General features: G+C 41.6%; 1 protein-coding gene across 5 annotated transcripts in view; it reads right to left on the bottom strand.

Annotated features, from left to right (window-relative positions):
• The window catches only part of kalrna (kalirin RhoGEF kinase a), a gene marked incomplete at its 5' end in the record, with an annotated part of 258,906 nt that extends 247,018 nt beyond the window's left edge, over nucleotides 1-11,888 (bottom strand). For all 5 annotated transcript variants that reach the window (XM_081368578.1, XM_081368579.1, XM_081368581.1 and 2 more), the window contains one exon: nucleotides 11,822-11,888. In XM_081368578.1, coding sequence (XP_081224704.1) covers nucleotides 11,822-11,888 — 67 coding nt within the window. The remainder of the gene's footprint in view (nucleotides 1-11,821) is intronic.
• Nucleotides 11,889-12,429: the final 541 nt, after the last annotated feature.

Raw genomic sequence — 12,429 nt, 5'->3', positions numbered from 1 at the left:
TCCCGGAGCCGGTGGTGTCTGTTCCAGTCCCGGAGCCGGTGGTGTCTGTTCCAGTCCCGGAGCCGGTGGTGTCTGTTCCAGTGCCGGAGCCGGTGGTGCCAGTTCCAGTGCCCGAGCCGGTGGTGCCAGTTCCAGTGCCCGAGCCGGTGGTGCCAGTTCCAGTGCCCGAGCCGGTGGTGCCAGATCCAGGGCCAGTTCCAGCGCCATTTCCAGTGCCTGAGCCGGTGGTGCCAGTTCCAGTGCCATTTCCAGTTCCTGAGCCGGTGGTGCCAGTTCTAGTGCCTGAGCCGGTGGTGCCAGTGCTGGTGCCAGTTCCAGTGCCTGAGCCGTTGGTGCCAGTTCCAGTGCCTGAGTCGGTGGTGCCAGATCCAGGGCCAGTTCCAGTGCCCGAGCCGGTGGTGCCAGTTCCAGTGCCAGCTCCAGTGCCCGAGCCGGTGGTGCCAGTTCCAGTGCCTGAGTCGGGGGTGCCAGTTCCAGTGCCATTTCCAGTGCCTGAGCCGGTGGTGCCAGTTCCAGTGCCATTTCCAGTGCCTGAGCCGGTGGTGCCAGTTCTAGTGCCTGAGCCGGTGGTGCCAGTGCTGGTGCCAGTTCCAGTGCCTGAGCCGTTGGTGCCAGTTCCAGTGCCTGAGTCGGTGGTGCCAGTTCCAGTGCCGGTGGTGCCAGTTCCAGTGCCAGTGCCGGTGGTGCCAGTTCCAGTGCCCGAGCCGGGGGTGCCAATTCCAGTGCCCGAGCCGGTGATTCCAGTTCCTGAACCCTGGCCGCCCGAGGGGTCGTCTCCGCCCTGGCCGCCCGAGGGAAAATCTCCGCCCTGGCCGCCCGAGGAAAAATCTCCGCCCTGGCCGCCCGAGGGAAAGTCTCCGCCCTGGCCGCCCGAGGGAAAGTCTCCGCCCTGGCCGCCCGAGGGAAAGTCTCCGCCCTGGCCGCCCCGAGGGAAAGTCTCCGCCCTGGCCGCCCGAGGGAAAGTCTCCGCCCTGGCCGCCCGAGGGAAAGTCTCCGCCCTGGCCGCCCGAGGGAAAGTCTCCGCCCTGGCCGCCCGATGGACGGTCTGTTCCTCCCTGGCCGCCCGATGGACGGTCTGTTCCTCCCTGTGCGCCCGATGGACGGTCTGTTCCTCCCTGGCCGCCCTGGTCTGTCCCTCCCGTCCCGCCCTGGTCTGTCCCTCCCGTCCCACTCTGGTCTGTCCCTCTCGTCCCACCTGAGTCCCGTCCCGTCCCGCCCTGGTCTGTCCCTCCCGTCCCGCCCTGGTCCGTCCCTCCCGTCCTAGTGGAGCGTCTGATAGCCGCTCCTTAAGGAGGGGGTTATGTCACATGCCTGTCCTGTCTTGTCATGCACATGGGTGTTTTATTGTTTTGAGCCATGTGCTCGTGTCTGCCGTTTAGCCCCTCCCATCTTGTTATCCAGTTATTGGTTAATTTGCCCCACCTGTTGTGTTCGTTACCCTCCTTTGTTTGTTTCCCTATTTAGCCTCCTTGTGTTTGTAGTCTTGTGCTGGTTCATTGTCTTGTAATGCTCTCCTGTTCTCCCGTGACCCGTTTGGTATGTTCCTTTTTGAAGTTGTTGTTTTGTATTTAGTTATGTTTTCCCCCTTGTGGGTTTTGTTTTTGTTTTTTTTTCTCTTTTGTAAATAAACATTATTTTCCTTTTGCAATTGAGTCCTCCCTGAGTTTCTTTAGTCAATACGTGACATATACAGACAAATTTTTTTTTTTTTATAGGAAGAGAGTCCCATTCATGGGAAATCACAAATCTCAAATGAGATCACTTTAATTTATCAGTGAGATTGAGAAAAATAAACATGTGAATGGATTTATATTTTTCCTGGTCTGCCGATAAGCATTCACATTGTGTGTTCTGGTCTTGTTGCGTGAGTGTGCAAATTTGAGGTTGCTTGGGTCGTACACTCTTCGCTTTTGTTTTGTAAAGAAGCACTACACCTGCGCACATACGCATTCTTTTGCTACATCGCACTCGAGCCGAAACTTGTCGTATAGTGTCATGTAGTGGCAAATTTTCAAAGGTTTACTATCATGTCAGGGAATACAAAACTCATAGATAATGGTTAGTTGTGAATCCAAAGGCAAGTAATGCAGTTGATAAACAGGTGATAGCTGGATGATGGGATTATAAAACAGAGTCTTTGGCTGCATCCGAAGTCGCGTACTTCCCTACTATATAGTTGGTTAAAAACAGTATGTGACAAAAGAACTATGTCTGAATTCACAATACAAACAGTAGGCAAAAAGTCCCCAGATGACCTACTACTTCCGTTGAGATTCTGAAGTGTGCATACAATGGACCACGGGAAAGGATTTATGAATGGCAGTGAAGCAACACAACTGACACTGGTAGAGCACATGATAATGACAACAATCACCCCCTATACTATCATTCACTATTCCCTACATTAGTCGACTGATATATTTTGCTTAAGGGAGTGAATGAAAACGAGTGCGCGAATTTGGAAACTTATCAAACTTTACGATTTATCTTGAACTCTGTCATGGAAACTATCTATAAACCTTAATTAAATCTTAATTTTAAGAAATTAAAAAGGAATTTATACCTATATGTTATTACGCTGTACCCACATTGGACCAGCGGTTTGGAAAATGGATGCAAGGATGATTCAGCTGCGGGCACCATATTCTGGTCAGAAGTGGGAATTAATTCGGTGCGCAACTTTCACGGTGCATTATGGGTATTCTATAGCCATTGAGAGTACATCGGGGGTGTTTCTCAATACTCAAATGGATGTTTCCTCGCTCCTTTGGTCCTCTAGCCCGTGACCCGGAAACCGATAGAATTCAGCCATCTTGAAGGACATCTCAATTCCCTAATTGCACATAGCGATGAGGCGAGGAATATGGAACGAGGGAGCTTTCTGAGGAGTCATGAGCGAGGATACACACCTTTTCCTCGCATTCTAAAAAATTTACACTCGTAATTGTGGTGCACTGTGCGATTGAGTGAGTGCACTCCATAACATCCACTATGTTTTCAGACACCACTACAAATGGCTATGTCCCACAGCTAGTACTCTATTTAAGGTTATAGGGGGTGATTTCGGACGCATCCCGTGTCAGATCACTGATGAGGATGGAGATGAAGATCGTTGAACAAAGGCTTGAATTTGGTTCTGTTCCTCAAATTGATTCTGAAGATATTACAGCATAGAATAAAAAATCTTTTTAAATTTTTTTTTGCATTTTTTATGTCTTTTAAAGTCATTGCTTAAATCACAGTATATTTACTGCCTTTATTGCCCCACTCAAACAAAATAATTATTACATTAAGTAATGGTCAAACATTTACAGAAATTTTCATTTTAAGGTTTTAAAGTTTATTTTTGTTTAACATCATGTAATTCTTTGAAACATATTTGCACCAGGAATCACACAGAACAGAATGATAGGTCATAATTTCAAATTGAGTCAGCTGCATTAAATAAATGCATTAAAGTCCCCCTGTAGTCAAATTTGATCACCAAAATTACATATTTAAAAGTTTTTCATGCCTTAAAATACATTTAATGTAACTCTATACCCTTGCCTCATTTAGAATACGCGGTGCTATGAATATGCAAATTAGCCCTGCCTCCACTCACTCACACCAGCTCAGAGATCCACTCGTTGACAATCACACGTTGATCTGATTGGTTACAAGGTAGTTTGTGATGTCAGAAACACCAGCGATTTCAAAGCGTGTTTTTGAGACTGTCTTTGGTTCACTGCAGGTTTAAAGAGAAAATACTCAGCAATGGTGTCGACTTATGAATTTACACATGGTTTGTCTTAAAGCATATTAAAAACACCACATATACATATAAACAACATTAAAAGCTTGATTTTCACCTCAGGGGGACTTTAAATAATATAATTCATCATAAATGCAAAAGAATCAACTGACCGATTAATTCCATGAATTCAGTATGACATTAAATAAGAATTCATAAACATTTGTTTGTCTGTAAATTTGCTGATACATAAATAATTTAGATGCTGTCAGTATGTCAATATGGTATTACAATATGGCTTACAAAAACATACATACAAATTCTCATGAGATTATGTTGGCCTGTAGCATCACAGAATTGGGACTAATTGGGACTTTTTACCCAGAGTTAAGGAAACCTTCTATAGAGTGCATGGTTCACATCTCTGTGAACCATCTTTTTTACAGTCATAGAAACCCTGTGTGTTGCAAAACAGCCAATGAGAATTTGTGTCAAGAATTATTTTTTATTCTTTTGCTGATGTGAAAGTGTGAGACAAGATGATTATTTAAACCAAGTTGTGTACTGACACTGCGACTATGCAACTAAGAATGTTAACCCAGGGTTTAGGATGACCAAGGGTTAATTATTTAAAATATGAAAAGCCCTTATAGGGTTAACCCAGGGTTAAGCATAATGTGAAAACCCATTATGTGTTCTTGAGCCAATTATCAGCAAATCAGAGTAGCCATGAAGTCATTTTGCTGCACCTCTAGTGAGCACTTATAGGCAACTGGCTTAAAATGAGTGTAAATTTAAATTGGAAAAAGTGTTTTACCATCAAAAAATTACACACATCACCTTTTAAAGAAAGTCTGATTTTTCACTGAGCAGCATGTAGGTGAGAAATGCAGTTGAACTTTGCAGGCGTAATCTGCCATCACGCATCAAAAACAAACAGAATTAGCTGTTGGACTGGTGAATGGAGCAGCATCTTTATCAGTGGAGCGCAGATGCAGACTCACAGGTCTCCAGGGAATAGTTCCCTCAATCCATCTAAAAGCCTCATTCAAAGCAGAGGATCAACTAATGAGATCTGACTCCATTAGTCTGCAGTGCTAAGTGTCCGTCCATGCTTACGTAGCGCAGGAACAGACAGCGGAAATGGGGATCCCTCTCACTAAACCTCATCTCCCTCAACGTCATATCATGACTCTTTAATCCACTCAAATCTGTTCTCACTCGCACCATAAACCCACCACCTCAAACCGGCCACTTAGCCATCTGCCACACTACAACTGTGTGTGTGTAAAGGTTGGGGGTTACTTAGTTTGAGTTAATGGAAAACTAAAAATGATAAAACTGCCCAAGAAGTGATTTAAAATTGCCCAGGGACATTTGGGGCATCCCCAGTTGGAAAAAGTGTGTGATTACTTAGCAATGTTTGTGATTTCATTGTTAAAGTTTGACGACAAATGCGTCCCCAGAAGTGAGGTTGGGGACACACTATTTGGGGAAATGTGGGCGGGGTTTGTGTTTGGGTTCGTTTTTTTTCTTCTTTTTTTTTTTTCTTCAGTACAAATATCTAATCAATCTTAAATCAAGATACATTTACTTGAGAAGAAAATAACGTCAGATATTTTCGTAAGTCTTGTTTTTATGCTTAAAACAAACAAAAAAATATCTGTCAATGGGGTAAGAAAAATAAACTTAATTCAAAGGGAAAAGACGTTTATTTTTCTTACCCCACTGGCAGATATTTTTTCTTGTTTTAGGCATAAACTCACTTTAATATGTTTTTCAGAAAACAAAACTTAATATCTTGAGTCATTTTGTTTCTCAAGTAAATGTATCTCGATTAAAACATTTTTTTTTAGATATTTGTACTGGAAAAGTAAGATCATAATTTGTAGTGTTTATATAAAAACAAGAAGTCTAGTGTGTGTATGTGTGTGTGTGTGTGTGTGTGTGTGTGTGTGTGTGTGTGTGTCAGCTACACAAAAGTGTGTATGAGAGAGGTGGAGAGGTAAAGACATTAAAGGGATGGAAAATGCAAACTGGAAAACCACAAGAAATGAAAGGCAAAAGAGGTGATGTGGCAGACAGACACACGCTGGCCGTCAGTGGAGTGTATTGTGTGAGCTGATGCTGGAGCATCATGCTCTATTGTTCTTCCTCACACTGGAGCCCACGAGCAGGGCACAGACAGCGTGGTGTGTGTGTGTGTGTGTGTGTGTGTGTGTGTGTGAGAGAGAGGGGGGGGGGTGCACAAATGAACGCACAAACACACAATTTGGCAGAAAGCCAAGGCTTTTTCCAGCACCGGCTGTGCATGTCTCTTGCTGTGTGTCAGTCTAATCAGTCTGAATCAGACTGTGGCATTGTAGGATTTATCAGCAGTTTCCAGCCTTGTCTCATGCACACATGAACTAGAATCATTCAATCAAAGTATACATTTGACAATTTATTTTGAGAATTGTGTTCTCTCTCTATCTCTGTCACATTCTGTAATTGCTTAATTTTCGTTTTCATGGACTTTTAGTTCGTTTCTCAATATTTCCTGTGTTTCCCTCCAATTGTCATGGTTTCTAGCTTGGGTTCATTTGTTGTCATGGTGACATCCACCTGTTCCTTGTTCAGGTAATGTGTTGCCTTGTTGCCCAATCAGGCAATGGCTGTGTCAGAAAACTGATAAATGCTGCCTTTGGAGGAAATATTGCAAGGTAGGAAGGCATCAAGGCCCGTCCAAATCCAATGTTAGCTTCACTTCCCGTCTCCTGAGATTCCTTCATCTGATTGATTTTTGATGAATTATCTTTGATGAGTTAAAGCAATGTAAAAACATATGTTGCCATAACTTATTGATCATATATTTTTTTTACAGTGTACATTTTTTGACCTAATGAGAAATTACTATTGAAGTAACTAAAAATTTGCTTAGTTTTCAGCAAAGCTCACTCTATTTTCCTGTAGATCATTAAACCATTACACTGCCTAAGAAGTCTGTCCGAAATCAGTTTTGTGAGGAAACTTCATGCGCAAACACTGCCTGCGATGTCATTTAAATTGTAATTGTAATAATATTTCGCAATACTAATGTTTTACTGTATTTGTAATCAAATAAATGCAGCCTTGGTGAGCATAAGAGACTTCTTTCAAAAACATGAAAACATTTGAACCTAAACCTTAACATTGCAATGTATATATTTTTTTCATATAACAAAGGAATTATGTTGCTATTTTTGCCCTTGTATATTTTTGGCAACAAGACATTATGTCAATAGCAGTATTATAAAAGTCACTGGCCAACTGGCGAGTACGCTTTATTTACTTGCCAAAGCCAATTTCCACTTCTCTCTTCTGACTGCACTGAGTGGAAACAGATCCCAATCTGCCAAAACCAAACCAGGACTGCACCATGAGTACAGCATCACATTTAGAGGATAGAGGCTGATTCATGAATGCTTTAGGAACAAATCATATGGTAAGAGACTCCAAAAACACATTTAATATGTTGCTCAGGAGATACCATCCCTGCAATTCATCAGCTGTTTATGGTTCTTATTGCCCTGGATAAAAGTATATACTAAAGGAGAACAATATATTAGAGTAATAGGGCTCATAATGATCTACATATCACACACTGTATCAATTACATCATAAGGAAATGATAAATCAGTGTAAACTGGATAATCTACATTATGTGTGTCTGTAAGAGAGGCATCTTGGGTTTCCATGTTTTATGGGGACATTCCATAGACATAATGATTTGTACTGTATGCTGCAAAAATTGTATATTCTGCCCCCTTTACACTAACCCCTACCCATCGCAGAAAACTTTCTGCAATTTTACATTTTCAAAAAATATCACTTAGTATGATTACACAAGGCCAACAATATCTCTGAGGGGACATTTGGTCCCCACAACATAGGGTTTACCAGGACCACACACACACACACACACACACACACACACACACACACACACACACACACACACACACACACACACACACACACACACACACACGCACGCACGCACACACACGCACACTTTACTTCAGTGAAAAGTCTGACAACGGTTGGTTGTCCATTATAGTCACGGGTTCATCATAAATCTTCCCCATTAGTGGCACATATTTACCAAAGATTTCTGAAAAAGATGTTTGCCATTAGTGGCAAAATGTTCATTGTTGCCAGAGGTTTTCATGCAAATCCACAGTACTGGAAAAGAGCAGCAAACCTCTGCCAGACATTGACCATGAATTAACAACAAGTTTTTGCAGGGGTCACTGTCTGCAGTGATGAATCAGATCATTTGTTCAGACAGTTTAGTCAATATCTGCATCAGTTAATGACATAAGCATCAGAACAATGTCAAGAGACCTAAGAGAGCATGACATCTTGTTGTGATGCTAAACTACAGAAGCAGACAACATACAATGTACAACACCATAAGCATCTGTACTTATATATATATACACTCATATGCACTTAATGACAATTTATTACATAGTGAAAGCTACATGTGAGTGTACATGAGTGAACTGAGACAGACAATACTGCACTTTGTGTATGACGTTAAAGACATTTACTTGAAATTGGAGCTGGAACTGTTTATTTCCAAAAATCTGGAAATTCACAGTTAATCGGATTTCAAACCACATACAAATGTGGTTTGGATCGGGTTTGTACAATTTTTTTTCTTTCAGTTTCAGTTCAGACAACAAACAACTAAACGGATTTGAGTTGTATATGCCAAGAAATCAGACTTTTGCGGCCTACTAAACAAAGCCTTAAATAAACCCTGTCAAAAGCAGACACTTCCAACCCGGATTTGCAAACAATCTTCAAAGCCTGGCCAACCTCCACCCAATGTATTGATCAGATGACTGATTAAGTAATCAATTAACAACCACCTTAGAGAGGACAACAGAACCCAAATGCTTCACAAAACAACAACGGTTGCATTTCAATGATCCAGTGTTGTGAGTCAGTTTAATAAGCATTGCTAAAGAGGTCTTCAGAAGGAAGTAACAGCTTATAACAGGAAAGATAACAAAGGAGGGGTCCAAATATTACAATCAACACAATTATTATAAGAGGAAAGAGGTTGTTCTCTCATTTTGTTCTCTCAAGACTATCCACAGCAGTATGTAGTATGGAGGTTAATCCAACCGTAAATACTGAATACACATGCAGCGAGTGAGCCATGTGGCCGAGGGTATAAAAACCTCTTCAGATTGCTGAGTGTGGTGCTTGTGAATGGATTACTGTTCACTCAGCCACGTAACGTCTTTTCTCTAGGAGGGCAAACACCCACTACAACTGGATATGGCAGAAGAAAGAAGATTTATGGTCCTATTCACTCTGTCCCTGTCTTCCTCCATTATATCCTCCTGACTTTTTGTTGGCCCTAGGGGCAGGGGCTGCCAGGATGTATCTGTCTGTCCATTGATGACGGCCGATGGCCATGTTCTGCAGATGTCCTCACTTCCACTGGGTAAAACCACAGTAAAAAGCCCCTCTGCTACACCAGACCTCCAAACATCTGCAAATCATTGGCACTGGAGATCTCAAAACCAATACTCTGCACAACTCAACAATGTCTTTATGATCATGCCTAAAAATAGCCTGCTTTGTTCTTTATTTGCTCTGAAGTTGTAGGTGAGAAGAAAGCCTCAGAATTGCTTATACATCGGCATGGAACTCATTCAGCACCGATTCTGCTACAGACATGAAGGATATCTAAATCATGCAGCTTGTTGAAGAGGTTTGCTATTTCTTTGTGGTTGGACTTACTTTCCAAGCAGATGAAAAATCCCATCGACATGCATATATTGATGGAGGGATCAGAATATTCATTATCCAACTCATTATCTCATGGCAAATCATAACTGTTTTACGTTTTGGTGAATTGGTGGTGAATTCATATGAATTTGTACATTTTCGTACGATCTGCTTACACCCCAGTGATGGTTATGTTTAGAGGTGGACCTTCAAGCTAACTTTTTTTTTACTAAAAATAATTTTGTCGCACAATGATTCAATACACTCTCAGAATAAATGTGCAAGAATTGTAACTTTGGTGGTACAATGGCTTGTCACTGGCTAAAAGGGTCATAAGGTAAGAATTGCTACTTTAAGGTACTATTATGCAGTTTTTAGGGGTATAAAAGGTACAAAGATATCCTTTTAAGGTTACTGCCCCAGTGACAACCCATTGTACCCCTAAAGCTACAATTTTTCCACATTTTTGTCTACGAAAACACCACCTTGTAAAAATAGTTTTGTTTCCCCATGAAATGTGGCCATCTAACACACTTTACACCACACAGCAACGTCATGGCAACCAACAACAACACTCCTATGGCAGTAAAATCCACATAAGAATGAAGGAAATCTTAGAAAATGTCAAATCTCAACTGAAAAAAACGCCCGTGGTGACATTTTTGCAAAATGATATAACGTTTCGTCTTGAAATAAGTCTTTATTAATCGATAATCTGCCTCTGTAATCATAATTTTCTGTGATATTGCCTCTATAATGTTCATTTCTGCTGGAAACTGCAGTGATTTGTATGTATTGGTATGTGTTTTCTGTTTTGAGTATTGCAAAAATGTAGGCAGAGGCACATTTTTCCAATGTGTTGCTACAATCTAGTTCAGTCTGTTTATATTTCAGTTGTTTGTAGGTTTACTCTGAGACATGGTTGTTAATTATCAGACCGTCTTTACAGATATGACCTTCAGATCAAAAACTGAGACATTGTACACACGCTTCCTCTAAAACAAACTCGCCTTGAACCTCACATTGATAAGACTGAAAGAAAGGCAGCACAGCTGTGAGGTTGAGCTAACAAGTGGGAGAACTAGTTTGTGTTTTGTGTTATGCCATGTGTACATGAGTTAGCTGTTTGTGTGTGCGTATGAGAGAGTGAGCATAGTGTACCCGCATCCTGACCTATAGCCCACTGTGTAAAGCAGCAGGGTTTATGCATCACTCCTCAACAGGGGTCTCACAGCCTGGACCACTTACCTAAACATTAGCATTTCTTCCAGCCATTTCCTCTCTAAAACTCCAGAAGTGCTGCACATGATACAAGGTCTTGCCACTGACCCAGTGTCCCCTTTTAAATGTCAAAGGTTGTTGTGAAATCATTGTTTACATATGACAACTGCACTCAACTCAACATACACATTCTAAATATTAATGTTCACTTTGCAAAGACAATAAGAACAACATAAATTGCATGGATGCATGTTACAAGTCATTTGCTTGTTACAAATGTGTATGTGGTAATCATTTTAGAATCGCCAGACCCAAAATCAACTCCTGACTCCATGGCCTAAACTTCCTAATTTAAAGACCAACAGCTTACAGAATAGGTTGATTTTTAAGCATTTTAGCAATCAAAGCCTCCCTCAAACTGGGGTTAAACATACACTAAACTTCTTGGCACATCTGACAAACACAAGCGCTGTTACACAGATGACACGTATATTAAGAGTGGAGTGTTTGAAATTAGCTTCTTCCCAATCACTGTACCATGAGCCCAGCATGAAGCCCAGTTAAGCATGAAAAGGATGGGGTGGGATGGGCTGGCTTTTCAGACTACACGACTAAAGCTCAGTGTAGTTGTCAGTCAAAGCAGGGTAATGGCACTAATGCTCAGCATCACCCATCACACAAACCTGGACCTCAAGCATCCTTAAACCATAATACTCTGATTTATCCCATTAGCATTCATATTTTTCTTTGATCTTCTATTGAGACTATCTCTTTCTCGATTCAGTTTCAAAACAAAAACTACATTTCCAAGCTGCTCCACATAAATACAAAATAAAAATAAAAATTGAATAAATTAGAAAAATAGTTATTAACCTAATAAAATACATTACAGATAATCAAAATTTGCAGTGCAAAGACATTAAAATGATCAATTGGGAAATTAAAAAGTAGCCTAATAAATTACGAAGGTAACAGAGATAAACCTCACGAAGAAAGAATGGAAAGCGACACTATATGTGCGCTATTAATTGTCATAATTAACCAAACGCAGGCCTATCTATAGAGATCCCTGTCTCTCCATCTCTCCTCTCATCGTACCTGTTTTGAAGAACGCATCCGTGTCCGAATCAGTGGGTCCGTCCTCCGCCGCTTCAGCAGGATTCATCTTTCCTCTCAGATCTCACAAATCAAAATAACGAGAAATATATCCAGATTTAGCGCTCCATCATCTCTATATTTCTGTGTTTTGACTGCACAGCCCTCGATCAGAGCGACAAAGCGCAGCTCTGCATTGCCTTCTATTGTCTCCAGATGCGCCTCTCCTCCTGCGATCGCTCCTTTCGCTTCTTATGAGTCGGTTCTTTTGAACAGGTTCGCCAATTGGACTGATCGATTCGCTCGCGAATTGGTCTGGATGGTTCTCGAGACTAGTTTCCGTCTTGTCCGATTCGAAAAGAGCCCTAGAGCCGGTGAACACAATCCTCAGTGATTGGGTTTTCTGTTGATTTGATCAGTGGGGTTGGAAAGTAACCAACCTTATTGTAGCCGAATGTGTGCAGGAAACATGTTTCCAACTTGTGGGTATGATGACATAATGTGACATGACAAAGAGATTGGTTTTAATATTTTATTGGAAAAACGAGAGACAACCAAAAGATGTGCAATAGACGACCTAGGCTATTTCTGCAAAAGTAAACAATAAGAGA

This window comes from Scardinius erythrophthalmus (genome assembly GCF_964197995.2).
Source record: "Scardinius erythrophthalmus genome assembly, chromosome: 6".
Classification (NCBI taxonomy): domain Eukaryota; kingdom Metazoa; phylum Chordata; class Actinopteri; order Cypriniformes; family Leuciscidae; genus Scardinius; species Scardinius erythrophthalmus.
Note: the sequence above shows the minus strand (reverse complement) of the source record. Positions and strands in the feature narration are given on the sequence as shown.